The sequence below is a fragment of the Cetorhinus maximus genome, chromosome 16 (genome assembly GCF_964194155.1).
Source record: "Cetorhinus maximus chromosome 16, sCetMax3.hap1.1, whole genome shotgun sequence".
NCBI lineage: Eukaryota > Metazoa > Chordata > Chondrichthyes > Lamniformes > Cetorhinidae > Cetorhinus > Cetorhinus maximus.
This window is the reverse complement of record NC_135894.1, coordinates 18,528,759-18,551,906: the sequence shown is the minus strand read 5'-3', so window position 1 is coordinate 18,551,906 and position 23,148 is coordinate 18,528,759. Positions and strand designations below refer to the sequence as shown.

Genomic DNA, 23,148 nt, shown 5'->3' with positions numbered 1-23,148 from the left:
ACGTAGGAGGATTGATCAGTAAGTTCGCGGATGACCCGAAAATTGGTGGGGTGGTAAATAGTGAGGAGGATAGCCATAGATTACAGGAGGATATAGACAGCCTGGTCAGATGGGCTGATCAGTGACAAATGGAATTTAATTCGGATAAGTGTGAGGTGATGCACTTGGGCAGGACAAACAAGGCATGGGAATACTCGATGAATGGTAGGACCCTGGGAAGTACCGAAGATCAGAGGGACCTTGGTGTACATGTCCATCAGTCCTTTAAGGTAGCGGGACAGGTAGATAAGGTGGTTAAGAAGGCATATGGGATACTTGCCTTTATTGGCTGAGGCATAGAATATAAGAGCATGGAGGTTATGCTGGAACTGTATAAAACGCTGGTTAGGCCACAGCTAGAGTATTGCGTGCAGTTCTGGAACCTGCATTATAGGAAGGATGTGATTGCACTAGAGAGAGTGCAGAGGAGATTTACCAGGATGTTGCCTGGGCTGGAGAGTTTTAGTTATGAGGAGAGATTGGTTAGACTGGGGTTATTTTCCCTGGAGCAGAGGAGATTGAGGGGGGACATGATTGAGGTGTATAAATTATGAGGGGCATAGATAAGGTAGACAGAAAGGAACTTTTCCCCTTGGTGGCGGGATCAATAACCAGGGGGCATAGATTTAAGGTAAGGGGCAGGAGTTTTAGAGGGGATGTGAGGAAGATTTTTTCACCCAGAGGGTGGTGGGAATCTGGAACTCACTGTCTGAAAGGGTGGAAGAGGCAGAAACATTCATAACATTTAAGGAGTATTTGGATGTGCACTTGCGATGCCATGGTATACAAGGCTATGGGCCTAATGCTGGAAAATGGGATTAGAATAGTTAGGTACTTGTTTGATTGGCGCAGACTCGATGGGCCGAAGGGCCTTTTTCTGTGCTGTAGACCTCTATGACTCCATGTTAATTTTTTGTTTCTTTTGAGAAGGAGGAAATGTAGAAATAAATGTTTATGGAATTGTTTCATTTTATTTTAGAATGTTTCAGCAGTTCTGATTTAGGCCTCTATAGTTTGATTCCCATCATGTCCACTGCACTCTTAGCCAAACTCACTGACATTTTTTTGTGGCTGCAGCCATGGTGTGCAATTACCCCTTGCCCTCCTTGATTTCTGAGCAGCAATCAACATGACAAATACTCTGTCCTCCTCCACTGTCTCCCATTTCTAATCTATCTTCATGGGTGTTCCCTTGACTAATTCTGCTGGTCGTCCCATTTGAACCAGTAAAGCTTTTTCCCTAGTGCCGCGCATGGTACTACCTTTGGTCTCCTCCCTTTTCTTATGTGCTGCACTTTGCAAATATCATTCACAGACATCGGTGAATTTGCACCTGTATGCCATTGACACCCTGCTGTACATGCCACCAGTGTCCTCAATTCCACGACCACCTCGGTATTGTCAGACTGTCTAATTGAGATCTAGTCATGAATGAGGCAGATCGTCCTCCAGTTGAACATTGGGAAGACCAAAACTAGCAGCAACATAAAAAACTTTTTTGTCCTTTCTCTCAACTCTATGATCAATGAGAGTGCCCTAGTGATTGTGTAAGCTTATGTCCTATTGAATCCTGAATTGAACTTCAAACCCAATATCCTATCCAGCAGCACGATAATGCACTTCCATCCACCCATTATTCCCTCCCCCATCAGACATGTGTTTAGACATGAGACATATTTGGATAGAAAAAAATCTGATTGTACACATCGTTATTTTTCCACAGTAAGAGTGGCGTACCAAAAAATTTTGCATTCCCCCACTATTCTACCGAAACCTGAGTGATAGCGTTGTCTGTTCCTCTGCTTATAAAAAGCTGACACTTTGACTTACCAGGCAGACTGATCATTTAAAACTCAATCCTAAAAATAGAATGCTAGCATGGATCTGTATCTTAAACCAAGTTATAAGCTAAGATTTCCATACATGTTCTTTTAACTGCAATTCTCCAATTATTGCCTTAATTAGAATAGAGCTAACATTTTGTGTTTTGGTTCCAGATGCTGTGCCTCTCTTTCTGCGATTACTCCATTCTCCTCATCAAAATGTTTGTGAACAAGCAGTCTGGGCTCTAGGAAACATCATAGGTTTGCATCGCTGTTAAAACCTTTTTTTATATTGTTGTAGCACATGAAATTCTTGGCTTTATAAATAGAGGCATAGAGTGCAAGGCAAAGAAGTTATGCTAAATCTTTATAAATTGCTAGTTAGGTCTCAGCTGTGTCCAACTCTGGGCACCACACTTTAGGAAGGATGTCTAGTATTTGGAGAGGGTGCAGAGAGATTTATTAGATTTTTATTATTTATTCATGCAATGTGGGCATCGCTGGAAAGGCCAGCATTTATTGTCCATCCCGAATTGACCTTGAGAAAGTGGTAGCCAGCTGCCACGTTGAACTACTGCAGACCATGTGGTGGAGGGACTCGCATGGTGCTTTTCAGATAGGAGTCCCAGGATTTTGACCAAGTGATGATGATGGAATGGGGATGCGTTAATAAGTCAGGAAGGTATGTAACTTAGAAGGGGATTTGGAGGTGGTGGTGTCCCATGTACCTGCTACCCTTGTCCTTCCCAGTAGTGGTTGTGGGTTTGGAAGGTGCTGTAGTGTGGCAGTGTCGGAGAGAGTGAATGTTTATGGCAATGGCAATCAAGTAACTGCTTTGTCCTGGATGGTGCTGATTTTCTTGAGTGTTGTTGAAGTTGTACTTATACAGGCAAGTAGAGAGTAATTCATCACACTCCTGAATTGTGCCTGGCAGATGGTGGAATGGCTTTTGCGAGAAAGTGAATCACTCGCCATAGAATGCTCAGCCTCTGACCTACTCTTGTTGCCATAGTATTTATGTGGCTGACCCAGTTAAGTTTCTGGTCAATGGTAACCCCCCCCCCCCCAAAAAGATGTTTACGGTGGGGAATTTGGTGGTGTTAATGCTGTTGAATGTTAAGGAGAGATAGTTAAACTCACTTTTGTTGGAGATGGTCATTGCCTGGCACTTACATGGTGCTGATGTTACTTGCCACTTATCAGTCAAACCTGACTGTCCAGGTCTTGCTGCATGTAGGCACAGACTACTTCATTATCTGAAGAGTTGCAAATGGACACTGTTCAATCATCAGCCAGCATCTCCTCTAATGACTCTACAATGGAAGGAAAGTAATTCATGAAGCAGCTGAAAATGGCTGGGCTGAGGACCACTGCCCTGATGTACTCCTGCGGCAATGTACTGTAACTGAAACGATTGGCCTCCCGACTCCTGCCAGTGGATCGTGACTTCAGCTGTACTCAGAGTGCGGTGTCAAGGAGCCTATCAAATGCTATCACTCTCTCCTCACCTCTGGTATTCGGCCTTTTTGTTCATGTCTAGACCAAGGCCACAAAGAAGTCTGGAGTCGAGTGGCGCTGACGGAACCCAAACCGAGTATCGGTGAGCAGGTTATTGGTCAGTAAATGCCACTTGGTAGCACTGTCAACACCACCTTCCATTGCTTTGCTGAAAATAAACTGATTCCAGGTATGAAGTACTTGAGTTATGTGGAGAGACTAGTGAAGCTGTAATTGTTCTCAGAGCAAGGGATGTTAAGGAGAGATTTAATTCAAGTGTTTAAAATTGTGGTGTTTTGGATCGAGAAGGGTCCACTGATAGGAGAGTCGTAACCAGAGGGTTTAGATTTAAGGTAATTGGCAAAAATAACAGAGGGGAGATGAACAGACATTTATTTTATAGAGCAAGTTGTTATGATCTGGAGTGCACTGCCTGAAAGGGTGGTAGAAGCAAATTCAATAGTAATTTTCAAAAGGGAATTGGGTATATATTTGACAATGTAAAATTTGAGGACTGTAAGAACAGTGGTGTGGGACGTACCGGAAAGTTTTTCAAAGAGCCAGAACAAGCACAATGAGATCAGTGGGCTCCTTTGTATGATTTAGTATCGATTACTTGAGCTCAATCATCCAAACAAGCCACCAAAATAGCATATATTTTTTGCTTTTAACTGTTTCAACGAGTTAGTACATTAACATTTCCATCTAGCTGCTGTATATGCATCAGCCACATCATTGCTTCTTTCATAAAACTTTGCAGGTTCTCATCTCTAATGCAAACACTTTCATTTTCACTTCTTTAGGTGATGGTCCTCGGTGTAGAGACTACGTCATCTCACTGGGAGTTGTCAAACCTCTTCTGTCCTTCATCAATCCCTCCATCCCCATCACTTTCCTCCGTAACGTCACATGGGTCATAGTTAACCTCTGCAGGAATAAGGATCCACCACCACCAATGGAAACTGTTCAGGAGGTAAAGAAATTGGACTAACTTTGGTTATTTTGAGTGAAAATACCTTAATACTTTTGACTGGGACAGATATATTTTTTAATGTTCTGGATAAACTTTAGTTTCTTATGCCCTGAACTCATGAAATTCCATTATGATAGGCCTGTATAGGTGACATTTGCAAATGTGCAGGGAGTGAATACAACTAAAGTTAGTTGCCCATGGTGAAGAGGAATGTTGAGGTTGGCCAGTATCAAGAATTGGTACTTATTTTTTCTTGTTAAACAGATGTATGGTGTCATCACAAGGCTGCGTGCCAATTTGACAGTGGTAAATATGATGGATACTTGCTGTTCCATGCGACTAGGAATTTCTATTTAATGTTGGAATGCGAAATTATTAAATGTTTTTTAGAACAATTGGTATCAGCTGAGGCTTCTCTTCTATGTAGAGTGGTTTACCATGATAAAGCTTCATTAGACCAGAAATAGTATTTTATTCTGTGAATTAGCCCTGTGAAAGAAATGACATCATGAAACTAGAGGACTATTTAAGTTAAAGTGGGAATAGGATCAGGGGAGACGGTGAAATAATGTTAACATCACTGGACTAATAATCCAGAGGCCCAGCCAAATCTCTGGGAACATGGGTTCAAATCCCACCATGGCAGCTGGTGGAACTTAAATTGAATTATTAATAAAAAATCTGCAGTTGAAAACTAACCATCATCAATTGTTTTAAAAACTCATCTGGCCCACAAGTGACTCCAGACCCATAGCAATGTGGTTGACTCTTAACTGCTCTCAAGTGCAATTAGAAATGGACAACAAATGTTGGCCTTGTGAGAAATGCCCACATCCTATGAAAAAATAATTTTTTAAAAAGAGACATCCCAAAACATTTTAGTGAAATATTCTTAAATATTGCAGTGTGGGAAACGCAATCGTCAATTTGTGCACACAAGGTCCCACAAACAACAATGAGATACATGACCAGATCATCTCTTTCTAATGGTGTTGGTTAATGAATAAATGTTGTTTAGGATACAGAAGGAACCCAGTTCTATGAGAAGTGGCATGTGATTGTTCTCTTTCACCTTGAGGACAATCAGGGCTTCGGTTTAATGACTCAACCGAAAATCAGCACCTCTTGACAGTGCAGCCCTTTTTCAGTACTGCATTGAACTGTCAACAGTCCTTGATTATGTGTTCGATTCTCTGGAGTGGGATAGAATAAACAACCTTCAGACTCAGGCAAGAGTGCTACCACTGAACTCGGTAACAGACCTGACAGATCAGAAGGGCTGAGGTTCAAACCCCAGGTAGTGGAGAGTTCGTTGATCAGAGAGGCAGCTTAGTTGATTTCTGTGACCCTGCCCAAAGAAATGGAAAATTCTGACTGGATGCAATTGGATTGCTAGTGACTGTTCCTTGGAAAGTGGGTGTATGTGGGGATTGGGCCAGGCTGTGTTGTCCCAAAATGTCAACAGCCTACTAACCTGAGTTTTCATCTAAAAAAATGGCACTTAAAGGAGTTGCAGAGGGCTTTTGGTGTTAATTCAACTCTACCCCAGTAAATCTCACTTGCAATAGTACATTGAACAGGCAGAGAATTAAATGGGGTTGAAAATGCTGCCCTCAGGGACAGTGACATATGTCTGCTGTATAAATATACAGGATGATTTGTTAATTACACCACTTATAGACCAGTTGTCCTTGAATGAGTTCAGTTGCAGCTGAGCAATGATGATTGGTCTATGATTTGTAATATACCAACATACAAGGATTATCCTCCAGCATCTCAGCCAACTGTAATTGTAGGTCAATTTGCAGACCTATTTTAGTTTATAAATATTTCCAGTGCTTTTGAGTACAAATTGATTAAATTTGAATAGTGAGAGTTCAGGACCAACATGTTCCCATAAAGGTGAAGGGTAGGACCAAGAAGTCCAGGGAACCCTGGATGTCAAGGGATATAGAGGATTGGATAAGGGAAAAAAAGGAGGCTTATGGCAGAAACAGAGGGCTGAAAACAGCGGAAGCCCTAGAGGAGTATAGAAAGTGTAGGGGACGGGTACTTAAACAAGTAATTAGGAGCGTGACGAGGGGGCATGAGAAAACACTGACAGGCAAGATAAAGGAAAATCCCAAGGCATTTTATAAATATATTAAGGGCCAGAGGATAAAGAGTAGGGCCCATTAGGGACCAAAGTGGCAACCTGTGCATGGAGCTGGAGGACATAGGTAAGGTTTTAAATGATTACTTTTCACCTGTGTTCACTATGGAGAAGGACAAAGTAGGTGTAGAAATCAGGGAGGGGGACTGTGATAATACAGGTTTTAGCGGGCTTTAAAGTAGATCAATCCCCAGGCCCAATTGAGATGTATCCCAGGCTGCTGTGTAAGGCAAGGGAGGAGATTGCAGGGGCTCTGACACTAATTTTCAAATGCTCTCTGGCCACAGAAGAGGTGCCCGAGGACTGGAGGACAGCGAATGTGGTACCATTATTCAAGAAGAGTTGTAGGGATAAGCCAGGCAATTACGGGCCAGTGAGTCTAAGATCAGTGGTAGGGAAACTATTGGTAAAGATTGAGAGTGACAGGATTAATCTCTACTTGGAGAGGCAGGGATTAATCAGGGATAGTCAGCTTGGCTTTGTCAGGGGACAATCATGTCTCTCAAATATGATTGAATTTTTTGAGGAGGTGGCTAGTTGTGTAGATGAGGGTAGCACAGTTGATGTGGTCTACATGGATTTCAGTAAGGCATTTGGCAAGGTCCCGCATGGGAGAGTGGCCAAGAAGGTAAGAGCCCATGGCAATTTGGCAAATGGGATCCTAAATTGGCTTAGTGGCAGGAGGCAGAGGGTGATGGCCAAAGGTTGTTTTCGTGATTGGACGCCTATGACGAGTGGTGTACCGCAGGGATCGGTGCTGGGACCCTTGCTGTTTGTAGTGTACATTAATGATTTAGCTGTGAATTTAGGGGGCATGATCAGTAAGTTTGCAGATGACATGAAAATTGATGGTGTCGTAAATAGTGAGCCTTAGATTACAGAAAGATATAGATGTGCTGGTAAGATGGGCAGAGCAGTGGCAAATAGAATTTAATCCTGAGAAATGTGAGGTGATGCATTTTGGGAGGACTAATATGGCAAGGGAATACACAATGAATGGTAGGACCCTGAGAAGTACAGAGGATTAGAGGGACCTTGGTGTACATGTCCATAGATCCCTGAAGGCAGCAGCACATGTAGATAAGGTGGCTAAGAAGGAAGATTGGATACTTGCCTTTATTAGCCGAGGCATAGAATATAAGAGCAGGGAGGTTATATTGGAATTGTATAAAATGCTAGTTAGGCCACAGTTGGAGTACTTTGTGCAGTTTTGGTCGCCACGCTATAGGAGTGTGATTGCACTGGAGACGGTGCAGAGGAGATTCACAAGGATGTTGCCTGGGCTGGAGCGTTTCTGCTGTGAAGAGAGACTGGATAGGCTAGGGCTATTTTCCTTAGAGCATAGAATGCCGAGGGAGGACCTGATGGAGGTATACAGAATTTTGTGGGGCATAGTTAGGGTCAGTAGGCAGAAACTTTTTCGCTTAGTGGAGGTGTCAGTAACCAGGGGGCATAGATTTAAGGTAAGGGGCAGGAGATTTAGAGGGGATTTGAGGAAAAATGTTTTCACCCAGAGGGTGGTTGGAATTTGGAACACACTGCCTGAGGGGGTAGAGGCAGGAACCCTCACAACATTTAAGAAGTATTTAGATGAGCACTTGAAATGCCATAGCATACAGGGCTACGGGCCAAGTGCTGAATAATGGGATTAGAATAGATAGGTGCTTGATGGCCAGCGTGGACACGATGGGCTGAAGGGCCTGTTTCTGTGCTGTATAACTATGACTAAAAAGATTTGCAGAAGAGCCACCATGATTAGATGTTCCTGTTGGCTTGTATTGTGCAGAAAATTGCAGCCTGCTATAAATCAGTCTGATCCAATTGTCTTTGTTAACTTTTGAAATTTACAAATCAATTTATCAGCTCACAAGTGCAAGGAGTTAAATTACTTCTTTATCACTAAGATTCAGACCATTTGCCCAGCTGCCTTTGCTGCTCCCCCCTTCCCTTTGCCCACCTCATCAAATCCACCTCAGCCACCTCCCCCCTCCCCACCCCCATTCCACACTGCCCTGTCATAGCCTTGATCCAGTTTCTCCCCTAAGCAAGCTTCAACTCTCAGTTGAGCTTCTGGCACCTTGCCCTTACCACCACATAGAAGTCGCCTTGATAACGTCGCCTAACACTGCTCCTGCCTTAGCCCATCTGCTGCTGAGCCTCTCACCCATGTCAATGAGCCAGATTTGCTTTCAGCAATGGATTTCACCATTCATCGTGTGTATAGTTGCCTGCTAACTCTTTGTGGGCTTGTCAGTGGAAATTTCCAGTTATCTAACATCTATTTCAGTGCAGCATCCTTTGCAGGAGATCAGGGGTGTCTGTGAACAGGGCAAGCAACATGCAGGCTCTTAAAATCATGCACAGGTAGCAAAATAAAGATTGGGAAATATAAATGGTATTAAGGGAAAGAGTTAAGGAACAAATAGAAAAAGAAAAACAAAATTATATTAATTTTTTAAAAATCGCAACATTAATTTTCTTCTGAGAGATTGAGACACCACACCTGAGAAATTAATTTTTCAGACCACATAGGATGATCAGTGCTTATTACACCTTTAAAAACTCACTTTGAAATGTACCAGTCCTAACTCACTTTGAAATGTACCAGTCCTAACTTTTTCATCCAGCCTTTAAACTAAATAGTAGGGGGGAGGGATCATGTGAGGTGAGATATGGTAAATTAAAGAGAAAGGACAAAGCAATAGGGCAGGGTAGTGACATGGGTAAAGATAACCAATGTGTTGCAGGATGGGACAGAGCATACAAACGTAAGAGTACACCGGCTGATAAGGCTGGAGTTTGCAAGAAGGGTAAAAAGACAGAATTAATGGCTCTGTATCTGAATATGCGCAGTATTTGCAACAAAATGGATGAATTGATAGCACATACAGAAATAAATATGTTTGATCTGATAGCCATTTCAGAGATGTGGTTGCAAGGAGACCAAGGCTGCAACCTAAATATCCAAGGGTATTTAGCATTTCGGAGGAACAGGAAACTAGGAAAAGGTGGTGCAAATCTCTGTTAATTAAGGATAACATTAGTACAGGAATGAGAGATGACCTTAGTTAAGAAGATCAAGATGTAGAGTCAGTTTGATAAAGGTAAGAAATAGGAAAGGTGAAAGGTCATTTGTGGGAATAGTTTATAGGTCCCCTAATAGCTACACTTTAGGACAGAGTATACAAAAAGAAATAATGAAGGCTTGTAAGAAAGTTACTACAATAATCCTGGGTAATTTTAATCTTCACATTGATTGGATAAAGCAGGCTGGCTAAGGTAGCCTGGAAGATGAGTTCATAGAGTATATTCTGGACAGTTTCTTAGAGCAGTACCTTCTAGTGCCAAACAGGAACAAGTTATTTTAGACCCGGTAATGTGCACTGAGTCAGGATTAATTAATGACCTAATTGTAAAGGAGCCTGTATGCTACAGTGAGCATAGCATGAAAGCATTTCACATTCAGTTTGAGGGTGAGAAGTGTGGGTTTAAGGCTAGTGTTTCAACTTAAATAAAGACAATTAAAAGTGTATGAAGACAAAATTGGCTAAAGTGAACTGTGACAATAGTTAAAAGGTAGGAAAGTAGAAAACAGTGGCAGATATTTAAGGATATATTTCATAACTCTCAGCAAAGATATGTTCTATTGAGAAAGAAAGACTATAAGAAGGATTTACTATCTGTGGCTAACTAAGGAGTTAGGGATCATATCAAATTGAATGAAAAAGCATGCAAAACTGCAAAGGTTAGTGGTAGGTCAGAAGATTGGACAGCTTTTAGAAACCAGCAAAGAATGACTTAAAATAAGGAGGAGAAATAGAGTATGAGAGAAAGCTAGTGTGAAATGTAAAAGCAGGTTGTAAGAGTTTCTACAAGCATTTAAAAAGAGCAACTAAAGTGAGCATTGGTCCCTTAGAGGGTGAGATTGAGGAATTAATGTTGGGAAACGAGGAAAGGACAGAAGCGTTGAACAGGTATTTTTTGACTCTCTTCACCATGGAAGAACAAAAATAACCCAAGAATACTTGAAAATCAAAATGTAAAAGGGAGGGAGGAAGGAACTCAATACAGTCACAAAGGATAAGGTACCGGGAAAGCTATTAGAACTAAAGGCTGCCCTGAACTGGATGACCTGTTTGCTCAGGTCTTAAAAGAAATGGCTGTAGAGATAGTAGATGCGTTGGTTGTAATCTTCCAAAATTCTCTGGATTTTGGAAAGTCCCAGCAGATTGGAAAATCTCAGTTGTAACACTTCTATTCAAGAAAGGAGGGAGACAGAAAGCAGGAAACTTTAGGCCAGTTAACCTAACGTGTGTCATAGGAAAAGTTCTGGAATTCATTAATAAAGAGGTAATAGCAGGACATTTAGAAAATTATAATACAATCAGGCAGAGTCAAAGTGGTTTTGTGAAAGGAAAATTATATTTAACTAATTGCTTCTTCCTTCCTCAAAGAAGTCCAATAAATGTGGGTAAAGGGGAACCTATAGATATGGTGTACTTAGATTTCCAGAAGGCATTTGATAAGGTGCCACATCATAGGTTACTACATAAAGTAAGAGCTTATAGTATAGGGAGTAACATATATTTTGCATGGATAGAGGATAGGTTAGCTAACAAAGCAGAGAGTAGGGATAAATGGGACATGTTCAGTTGCCAAGAGCCTACAAAGGGAGATAGATAGGTTAAGTGAGTGGGCAAAAATTTGGCAGATGGAGTATAATGTAGGAAAATGTGAAATTGTCCACTTTGGCAGGAAGAATAGAAAAACAGGTTATTATTTAAATGGAGAGAGACTGCAGAACTCTGCAGTACAGAGGGATCTAGATGTCCTGGTATATCAATAATAAAAAAGTTTGTATGCAGACACAGCAAGTGATTAGGAAGGTAAATGGAATGTTGGCCTTTGTTGCAAGGTGGATGGAGTAAAAATAGGGAAGTCTCACTACAACTGTACAGGGCATTGGTGAGACCACACCTAGAGTACTGTGTACTGTTTTGGTCACCTTATTTAAGGAGGGACATGTTGCTTTGGAAGCAGTTCAGAAAAGGTTCACTTGACTGATCCCTGGGATGAAGGGGTTATCTTATGAGAAAAGGTTGAGCAGGTTGGAGCTGAATGAGAGATGATCTTATTGAAACATAGAAGACCCTGAAGGGAATTGACAAGGTGGATGTTGAGAGGATGTTTCCACTCATGGTGTAGTCTAGAACTAGGGTACACAGTTTAAAAATTAAGGGTCTCCCATTTAAGATGGAGATTAATTTTTTTTCTGAGGGTTGTTAATTCATGGAATTCTCTTTGCCAGAGAGCAGTGGAGGCTGGGTCATTGAATATATTCAAGGCTGAGTTAGATAGATTTTCCATTGAAAAGGGAGTCTAGGGTTTAGGCGGGGGGCAGAAAGGAAGGAGTTGAGGCCACAATCAGCTCAGCCATGATCTTATCGAATGGTAGAGCACGCAGGAGGGGTTGAATGGCCCACTTCTCCTAATTCTTGTGTTCTTGTACAGAACTAGTGGGCAAGTACCTCATGTTCATGCAATTAGCGATTTCAGTGCCGAGTCTCTTGTTGAAGACTCCGATAGTGCACCCTGTGGAGGAACATGGTAACTGGCAGCAGCTTCTGGATTTCTGCATGTAACTGCATTTGTACAGAAGTTGCTGTCACATTTACCCTGTTATAACTGCAAGCACCGATATCCTTACAATTGTTATTACCAGGCCACTGTCACTCCAGACAGTCCTACCTGGCTAGCCGCCTATCTCTGTAAATTTGAGCTCATTCAAAACTTTGTTGCTTGTACCCTGCCCCATGTCATCCCACTGACCTACTAACCCAGCTCTCATTGAACTCTATTGACTTCTGGTTCACCAACATCACAAATTTAAATTTTCATTATTGACCACCTTCAGCTGCACTCTACAATTCTGTCGCAATATTTGTTTACCCCTGCTGCTCTGCCATTATGGCCTTCCTTAAAATCCACTTTTTACACCAAGCTTTTGGCTATGACTCCTGATTTCAGTTTCTTTCGCCTGGTGTCCGTTTTTGTCTGATCTATCTTTGTGAAACACCTTGGGTTATTTTCTACGTTACAGGCAAGTTTTAAATGCAAGTTGTTGTGTGATGCCATTTTAATCATTTTGCATTTGTCACTTAACTTGCTCCCAGAAAGCATCATTTTATACAAAAACAGAAAATGCTGGAAAAACTCAGCAGGTCTGACAGCATCTGTGGAGGGAGAAACAGAGCTGACGTTTCCAGTCCATATGACCCTTCAGAGCATATGGATTCGAAACGTCAGCTCTGTTTCTCTCTCCACAGATGCTGTCAGACCTGCTGAGTTTTTCCAGCATTTTCTGTTCTTGTTTCAGATTTCCAGCATCCACAGTATTTTGCTTTTAGCATCATTTTATACATCTCTCCCCATATTTACTGTCATTATTATCATTGGAAATAGCCACATTTGGTTTCACCAGTTGGTTATCGTGAGTGATTATTGGTTTAACAAAAACATGCCCACTTCATGTGTGAAACCTGTCCAATTGTAAAAGAAAAAGTTAGAATTGGACACTGATTGTAACTGGTTTGTGCTGTTGTATCTGAGAGCGTGTAATCCTAAACTGATTATATGTACCAGTTGTTACTGCCACTGATCAGGTTTACTTTCTGCTGTTTGATTATTTGTCTAAAAATTTAATCATCTAATACATTATTCCTTTTGCCTCACAGATCCTACCAGCATTGTGTGTGTTGATATACCATACAGATATTAATGTGAGTAATGTACTGTCTCATGGCAGTGAACATTTGCAGTCTCCAGTGTTTTCAGATTTAGCTGATTTTTAAAAATTTGTTTCATTCTTTTACCAGATGTGAGCGTCACTGGAAATGCCAGCATTGTTACCAATCCCTAATTACCCTTGATATGCAGTGTTTCAGGTGCAGGGAGATTTCCTGGTAATATGGGGCATTTAGCCACCAATAAAGCACAGTATAATACTTCTGTTTTCTTTTGGAGGAACTTGACTTTGATCTACTTAAGTTTCTATTTATAATAAGGGAAGATGGTGGCGTAGTGGCAATGTCACTAGACTCGTAATCCAGAGGCCCAGGATAAAGCTCTGGGTACATGGGTTCAAATCTCACCATGGCAGCAGGTGGAATTTAAATTCTGGAGTTGAAAGTTAAACTCAGTAAAGGTGACCATGAAACTATTATTTTTTTGTTGTTTAAAAAAAACTAACCTGGTTCACTAGAGAAGGAAATCTGCCATTCTTACCCGGTCTGGCCTACACGTGACTCCAGATGTTGGAATTGACTCTAAAATACACTCTGAAGTAGTCGATCAAGCCACTCAGTACAAAGGCAGTTAGGAATAGACAACAAATGCTGGCCTTAGCAGTGATGCCCACATCCCATGAAAGAATATAATAATTATTCAAATGTTGTAATGGATTCTAAAGTGGATTAGATCCAAAGAGTTAACTTATTTTGCACAGTGCTTGTTTTTTCTGTGTAAATTTGATGTCAGATGTTTTCCCTCAATGCGTGTAACTTTTCCTGGCCTTAGACGATGTGGCAAATATATTGCTATGTGACTGACCCTAAATGTGGATGTGGGAATTTAGTTAGCTCTGCTCCTCCTGGGAGTTTCTCTGATACTGATAGCCCAATTCTGCTAAAACCATCAATCATAGAAACTAGGATCAGGAGTAAGCCATTTGGCCCTTCGAGCCTGTTCTGCCATTCATTATGATCATGGCTGATCATCCAACTCAATAGCCTGCTCCCGCTTTCTCCCCATATCCTTTGATCCCTTTCGCCCCAAGAGCTATATCTAACTCCTTCTTGAAAATATGCAATGTTTTGGTCTCAACTACTTTCTGTGGTAACGAATTCCACAGGCTCAACCCTCTCCCAGTGAAGAAATTTCTCCTCATCTCAGTCCTAAATGGTCTACCCCATATCCTCAGACTGTGACCCCTGGTTCTGGACTCCCCCACCATCGGGAACATCCTTGCTGCATCTACCCTGTCTAGTCCTGTTAGAATTTTATAGGTTTCCATGAGATTCCCCCATATTCTTCTGAACTCCAGCGAATATAATCCTAATCAACTCAATCTCTCCTCATATGTCATATGTCCATAATACCAGGAAGTTTCCAGAACAGCCTGGTTTTTATCTTTTTTATATATGTGTGTGAACAGTTTTTGTTTTAAAGTTGGAAACAGCTATTGGCTCAATTCTTAGGATAATAATGACAGTGCAGCTGTCTCTATTGACCATCTTTATTCCTCTGAAGCTGACAGCAACTTCTGGAGCTTATGGGCAGTTAAACATGGAAATCGAAAAGTTGCCGTCAGTGAGTGTCCACATCTCCTTAGGGTGCACTGTTGAAGTCCCTGAAGACTGCAGCCAATTAGAAATCATTGAACTGACGAGAGCTTGCCCTTTACACTATTAGCCTTGCTGTAAAAACCCCTGAAAATTTTGCACCTTGTTGAATGTGCCAGAACTGGGTTTTTAGCAGCATACTATTTTCATAATTACTGATTAGAAGCCCCCTCTGGTCCTGAAGAGTTAATTTTATATTTGTGGAATGTCAAATTTCTCCATTATGATATAAAATCCCACACTTTAATGTTTTTATTAAAGTCTGTTTGATATTTCAGCTTCTACCTTAATTGCATGTGTACGGCCCAATCATTTGCTCTCTCTAAAATGGTGGCATATAAGTCGACCGGAATACAAGACGGTCCCATTCTTCCAGCTCCAAAAATCATGTTTTTTGCATATGCTTGGCATAAAAGTCGACCGCATCCCCCCACACCCCCCACCTTTTCAGCTATGACATGTTACGCTCGCATTATTGGTCAGGCTCAATGTTTCACCCCACAAATGGATGTTTTACTTACTGCTACCTTACAACTGGGCACAAGGGATCAAGCAGGCGATACAGGCTGTGTTGCAAAGATGCATGAGAGCTTAATGCATAACACTCTTTGCATCATTTGCCAATGACATTTCAAAATGGCAACCACCCAAACCCATGCTAGTGGTTCGCTTTTACACCTGGCGTATAAGTCAACCCCCATTTTTGGAGGGATTTTACGAGGCTTCAAAGGCTGACTTACACACCGACATCTACAGTATTAAAAAATGAAGGGTAATTGGAGAATTCTGCTTCCTGTGTCACAACATGACTACTTGGTATTTACATCACGGAAACGAGCCATTTGGTCCAAGGTCTGTGCTGGTTTACGCTCCAAACATGCCACCTCTCACCTTACTTCATCTCACCCTATCAACATAACCTACCCTTTTCTCCTTTTAAATGCATCAATGTTGTTCACCTCCCTCAGTGAGTTCCACATTCTATCCACTCTCTGACTAAAACCGTTGCTCCTGAATTCTTTATTGAATTTATTGGTGACTATCTAATTTATGATAAGTTGATAGGCTGCAGGTTCATTTTCGAATTCCATTTTCCTGTCGGTAACTAGCTGTGATTTTGATGGGATCTAATTTTATTTTCTTTTAATATATTCAAGATACTCGTGGACACAGTCTGGGCTTTATCTTATCTGACAGATGGAGGTAATGAACAAATACAGATGGTGATTGACTCGGGTGTGGTGCCTTTCCTTGTTCCACTTCTAAGTCATCAAGAGGTCAAGGTTCAGGTGAGAAAATATTTTTAAAAACTTACGGTATCTAAAGGTAGAAAGAAATCAAAAAGGTTTTGGCCTCGATTTTGTGTACAAACCTCAAAATTGGCTGGTTTTTTTTATTCACTATATTGATTTTTCCAATCTTTAACATTTCTTTGGTTACTACAATTCTATGTAAATGTTAACCTTGCCCATAAATATACTGGCACCTTCACTGTTGATATTCAAGGGCTAATGCTTGTCATTCAGTTTCCAATTCATACATTCTTAGTTTTCAGTGCTTATTTTAGCCACGTGTCATTTGCACTAAATTCAAGTTATTGGTGATTACTATTATTGTTTTGTTAAGGATAAAATTAGATGCAAAATAAAACACTGCAGAGCTTTGTTTCATTGACCAGAGCTTGTTTTTGATGGGAAAAATATTCCCTCTGTATTGCTCTTAAGATAAGTAAAATAACATTTTTATATTAAAAAGATTCTTAGCATTAATGTATGAAATAGAAATAAACCTTTATTTTTGGTGATAAAAGTGTAGTACTAAAAAATATTTTGTTTATAGAATTTTCTGTTTTTTTAATTGACATATACAACCAGATTTGATTTCATTACACTAGAATGTAAAGAATAGAAGCATGTATGTTTTGTACAGATGTGATTTCACATTTTACTCTTAAGTTTAATATATTGTAGGTTAAACACTATGAAACAGCAGGATGGGTTTGCAGAGGTTTTCCCTCTACCAGTTAGGCTATTATTTTTCCCATTGGGTGGGGAGAACCTTTTCTATCTCCCTACTTCACACAAAGACTCTCCCTTTGCTTCTACAGTTTGTATTAATGTATTTGTACAAGGACAATCTAGGTTGGTTTCCCAACGTGGAAGGTAGGGAAAGCAGTACCTTGCTTCTCCTTGCTATCCTAGCCACTCCATATTGGGAGATGTTGAGTTATCCATGGGTGTAGAGGGAATAATTGCAGTAATTGAAGTAATAAAGTTTTTAATTTTAATTGATGCCTTGAATACATTTGCAAAAGAATAGAATCTCAAAATACCGTTTTATTTCCCCCTTTTGTACAGACGGCTGCACTGAGAGCCGTAGGCAACATAGTGACGGGTACTGATGAACAGACGCAGGTTGTTCTCAACTGTGACGTACTGTCACACTTTCCCAATCTCCTGACCCATCCTAAAGAGAAGATCAACAAGGTAAAAAAAGTTAGCATGTTGCCAGTATGACTTGTGAAGCTCTGCCAATGTCATCAAATGTTCTTATGATGGTAACACAATTTAGCTTTAATAGGTTATTCCCAGTTGTTGAGCTATCAGCCTCATTTGAAAGCGCTTGTTGGCGATCTCACAATAGTTGGCACTGTCAGCACACACAATAATCTGAACATTATGGTGATGAGTCCTTGCCAGCTTTGTAATGTGGTTTTTGGGGAAATGTGGGGAGGGTTTTTTTGTTCTAGTAGTGCACAACACATTGTTGACTTGTTTAGGTTCGTTTAATATACTATCACCCTCTTACTCCCCCCAAATTTTTGTTTGCTTTTGCCTTTCTGTAGCTGCAAATATATCCACAGACTCTTTTCTCCCACCCTCCCCATATCTAAAACCAGACCTTGCTTTGCCAAGATGGGCTTGAGTGCACATCATATTGAATGTATACTGACTGATAGCCCATCAAGGCCAGAGTAATGGAGAGGACAAGACAATATTCCCACAAAAAAGGAAAATGTAGTGGTAGTGTATTATAGTTTTAAAATATTTGTCAAGTAGAAATGTAAAATAGTGAATTGTTGAGATTGAGAACATTGCATCACCACCTTCTCAAGGGCAATTAGGGATGGGTAAGAAATCCTGGTCTAGCCAGTAACGCCCATATCCCATAAATGAATTTTTAAAAACTTCACTCAAATTTTATCTTGCATTTTCAGATGTGCAACCCTATGGGAAGATGTTTGTCTTAGGGTCACTCTGAGGTTGAAGTCACAGTGCCACTGAATGGTGACTCATGCACCCATTAAAATGTCCCAAACTTAACCACAAATATCTCAGTGGTGGCATCCTTGTAGAGCATCGGTGGAGGCTCATACATTTTTGCATCAGGTCAATGGCCAGTGATATTAGCTGGGCTCCACAAAGCTCCAAAGGGGTTTGCAGTGTCATTGTTGCCATGCCGTTTTGAATTAAGCTATCTTGCAAAGTTACTCATATGAATTTTTCCACCCTCATCATGTTGGCTGATACATTTCCCCATGTGAACACTCTCGCTTTCTAATGGGGGAAGTCATAAATATTAGCTGTGAACAATGGCAGATGAATTCCCAGCAGATTAAAAGCCATAAACATTTATGTACACGTCACAGGTCTTGCATTGTACATCATTACATATAATACAATATTTACTGGTGATTGTTATATGCAAAGTAATATAACGAGTTTAGTTAAGGAACGACCATGATCAGTGCATCCTGAAGCTGAGCTTAATTGTTTGTTTCACAAGATGGATATTTGGATTACCCTCTGTTTTTTCCAGGTGGTCCATACAAACTCCCCTACCCATATTCACAGCCACCCCCCTGACCTTGCAATCTCTTGTGGTCTCTGTGTGTCAATCTCAGATAAGCCCATTTCTGATCACATCACTCTCTGCCCACATTCCCCTTTCCCCTCCTAATACCACTTCCTTCTAAGTCCACCCTGGAAAAAAATTCTCCCCTAAGTCACTTAAAACTGCGCTTGCAGATTCTCAACTGTCTAGCCTTAGGCTTGTCAATCATCGCGATCTTTTTGCAGATATCGATCTGTTCAATCACACCCTTCACTTCCAACTTTGCCCTTGTCTCCACTAAAACCTTTACCCTGTCTCATCCTGGCATTCCCCCTGGATGGCCCTCATCTACACTCCCAAGGGACACAGATTTGAACATTTATGGCTGATAACTATTCATCATCAGATCTGGCTGGACCACATAAAGCACCTCAGGACCTGCACTCCTCTGCCAAAACTCACTATCCCAGAATCATCTGGAATATGAAGATCACCTCCCGGCTTCTCAATTGCAAACCGTCTTCTTAAACCCCTTTCCCCTGCCTCATCCTCCCTCACTTTCAGCAAGAAGTGCAAAGAGCTCATAGATTTCTTTGTCACTAGGATTACAACCATTTAACCGCTTCAACTACTTCCCTTCCTTTCCTCATCCATCGGACCAAACTTCCTCTAAGGTTTCCCCTGATTTGCATCTGGCACTGAACTCATCTTTGTGTAGTTTCTCTCCTACCTCCCTTCATGCACTCTGAGGTTTTCTTGTCCGTGAGACCTATCTCTTGCTCCCTTGGCTCTATTTGCTGCAAACTGCTGCACACCCAACCCACCACTTCGCTGGTGTTGCTAACAGTTCCCTCTCCTCAGGTACTGTCCCCCTCCCCTTCAAATCTGCCTTCATCACTTCTCTCAAAAAAAAACCCACCATGACATCTCTAACCTTATAAACTCCCTTTCTTCTCAAGTCTTTGAACATATTGTCACCTCCCAATCTGTGCCCATCTTTCCCAGAACTCCATGTTTTAATCCTTCCATTCAGTTTCCTACTCAGCCACAATATCGAAATGGCCCTTGTCAAAGTCACAAATGACATCCTATGTGAATGTGACTGTGGTAACTATTATCCCTCATCCTCCTTGACCTGTCCGCTGCCTTTGGCACAGTTGACCATGCCATTCTCCTCCCAACAGCTCTCCTTCATTTCCAGCTGGATGAGACTGCACTCGTCTGCTCCAATTTTTACCAGCCCAGTCGTAGTCAGAGAATCACCTGTAATTGCCTTCTCTTTCCATATCCCCATCATTACCTCTGTTGTTACCCGAGGATCTACCCTTGACCCCTCCTATTTCTCAAATTTGATGCTGCCCCGTGGCAGCATTATCCATAAACATGATGTCAGGTTCCATTTTATACACTGGCGACACCCAACTCTACCTTGCCTTCACTACTCATGCCCTCACCACTGTCTCTAATTTGTCACACCGCTCCTGTGACATCCAGTACTGGAGAAGCAGTAATTTCCTCAACTAAATATTGAGAAGATCAAAGTCATTGTTTTTAGTCCCCTATTAACAGCTGGATATGGCAGGAATGCAGAACTTTGCTCTGATAAATTGGCTTTAGGATTGCTTAAGTCTATCTATAGCATTCTGTTTAACATACGCGTGGTCTTGTATTGTAGCTTCACCAGGCTGGCAGCTCATTTTTAGATGTACCTGGTGGTGCTCCTGGCATGTTCTTCAATGCTTACTTAACCAGGGTTGGTCTTCTGGTTTCATGGTAATGGTAGAGTGAGGGATATGCCAGGCCATGAGTTTACACATTGTGGTGGAATATAAGTTTGCTGCTGCTGATAGCCCATGAGTGCCTCCTGGATGCCCAGTTTTGAGCTGCTGAATCTGTCTAGGACACTGATAATGCCACATTGCACAATGGATAGTATCCTCAGTGTGAAGCAGGGACTTCATCTCTAAAAGGGCTATGCACTTGTCATTCCTACGAGCATTGTCATGGATATATGCATGTGTGACAGGTAGATAGTTGAGGATGCGATCAAGTTGGTTTTCCCCATCGTGTTGGTGTTCTCTCACTACCTGCTGCAAGTCCACTCTGGCAGCTTTGTTTCACTTCATTTAAAGGCACTATGTAAATGCAAATTAATTCTTTTTACATTTAGCCACGTAGAATCTTCCTGTTCTTGAAACACTTTTTATCATCTTGTGCTTTACTGTCTTATTTGCAACTGTACTCAACCCTTCTAATGGCTCACAGTGAGTGGTGGTTAGGAATTTGTGTTCAGAAATAATTCACTTTAGGTGACACATTTGAACATTTTCATTTGCAGTGTGTACCTACACTTAACTCAATTTCCCACAGGTGCAGCAAGGAGAAAACTCATTTGCACAGGCCAAGTAACATGCTTCTGGTATAGATTTTTTTTTAAGCCTTTTTTTCAGTTAAGTGAAGGTGAGAGGCCCATGATCAGGATACCACCATGGCTGAAATAAATTAAGGAGATGGAGAAAGTTGGGGAGTGCTGAGCTTAGTTTTAAAACCTGAAAGTTGATGGACTAAATGGTCACGAATGGTCATGACTTCCAGTTTTGAGGTCCTAGGAAAGGTTGAATTGGAGTTGGAGGCAGTGCAACAAGTCTTGATTTGATCAGAATGAGGATGTAGGAAGGAGAGAGAGAATGTAGGATGGCGTATTCATAATTTAGAAAGAGGCAAGCTCAGAGAAATGCTGGCCATATGGCACTTATTGCAGCTGAATTTTAATCAGATGTCTTTTTTTTCCACTGAAGGTGTTTGTTTATTTTGGGCTGGATCAAATATAGAGCATAACAAAGACTGACCTACTGCTTCTGTTGGCAATCTATGCAATTTTTTTATTTGTAAATTTTACTTTCAAGCATTTTATTAGTCTTCATAGTCTGATGCTTTAGAACATAATTTTGAATACTGATTGAAAGAACTGCAAGTTGGAGATCAGTTTTTCTTTCTGTTTCATTAGGCACAAAATAATGAAAACTCTAAAATATTTGACAACGGTGGTGGGCCAATACTGCCAAGGCTTTTTCTCATGGTGTGTGATAAATGGCAATGTAAATTCCCATATGATTCAACAGGCTTTTAATTAAACAAATGTTTATATGACATAAACTGGCCATGATAATTGTGAACTAAGATGGGAGACATAGATTTAAAGGTTTGTGGGATAAAATCCACATGTGCGTATGTGAATGACTATAAAACTTGGGACAACATGGCTGCATATTCATGAGTTATGAAATCGCTGGGTTCCAGTTATAGAAGTCCAGTTGAGGACCACCCTCGCTTTTGCCCATTCAACATATAAGACGGGCGTGTCTTTCTCACCATCTTAAACCTACCTGCAGTTTGTCTCCTTTTGATTCCTTGCAACACTAAGTGTTTGAACACCTATGGGAGTAGGTTGGATTAAAGGCAGTTGTACTTTAAAGAGCTAACCCTGGAATTGTTTTTAATCATTTTTGCTACTGCACACATACTTAACCTGCAAGAAAGTGCTCATTGATTGGTGGCCAGAATACATTGCTGATGCTTTGTTTGAATTGTTTTCTGTAGGAAGCAGTGTGGTTCCTCTCCAACATCACAGCAGGAAACCAGCTGCAAGTGCAAGCTGTAATAGATGCTGGTTTGATTCCCATGATTATTCATCAACTGGCTAAGGTGAGCAAAAATGAAACCATATCAATATTCAGGCCAGACCTTCTTGCACTGCTTGAAATTAGCTTAGTGAGAATATATTTTAGGTGAAATAGTTAACATTTAATTGTCATAGCATAGCAAAGCAAAGGAGTCAGCAAAGGTTCTGTTGCTTTCACCTGTGTGCCTATGAAACACAGCTCACCTTAAAGAACAGTCCAGAATAGAATCTCACTTACAGCTATTGCCTCTCGCAAGGGTTTGGCTAATCTTCTGACTGCCCAAGTGCAGCATCTCTAGCAGGCATGGTAGCATTGTAAAAACAAAGTGCTGGGAAAACTCAGCAGCATCTGTGGAGAGAGAAACAGAGCTAACATTTTGAGTCCAATATGACTTCTTCAGAACTCTCAGAAACATGAGTTCAAATTCCACCATGACAGTTGGAAAATTAAAATTCAATTATACCAGATTGTTGTAAAAACACATCTGATTCACTGATATCCTTTAGGGAGGGAGGGCTTCCATCATTACTTGGTCTAGCCTCTGTATGATTCCAGACCCACAGCAATGTGGTTCATACTTAAGTGACCTCTGAAATGGCCTAACAAGCCACTCGGTTGTATTCAAGAAGGTGGCTCACCACCACCTTTTCTTGAGCAATTAGGGTTAGGCAAATGTTATGATGTGGCAGGTGATATGTGCCAGGCTGACCAAATTCACAAGGGAAACTTGGCCACGCTATCACAACGG

General features: G+C 41.1%; 1 protein-coding gene across 1 annotated transcript in view; it reads left to right on the top strand.

Annotated features, from left to right (window-relative positions):
- The window catches only part of kpna3 (karyopherin alpha 3 (importin alpha 4)), an 82,811-nt gene that overhangs the window by 40,416 nt on the left and 19,247 nt on the right, over positions 1 to 23,148 (top strand). The window contains exons 8-13 of the mRNA XM_078559445.1: positions 2,037 to 2,123; positions 4,163 to 4,332; positions 13,219 to 13,263; positions 16,041 to 16,172; positions 17,241 to 17,369; positions 22,318 to 22,422. Of these exons, the coding sequence (XP_078415571.1) occupies positions 2,037 to 2,123; positions 4,163 to 4,332; positions 13,219 to 13,263; positions 16,041 to 16,172; positions 17,241 to 17,369; positions 22,318 to 22,422 (668 nt within the window). The remainder of the gene's footprint in view (positions 1 to 2,036; positions 2,124 to 4,162; positions 4,333 to 13,218; positions 13,264 to 16,040; positions 16,173 to 17,240; positions 17,370 to 22,317; positions 22,423 to 23,148) is intronic.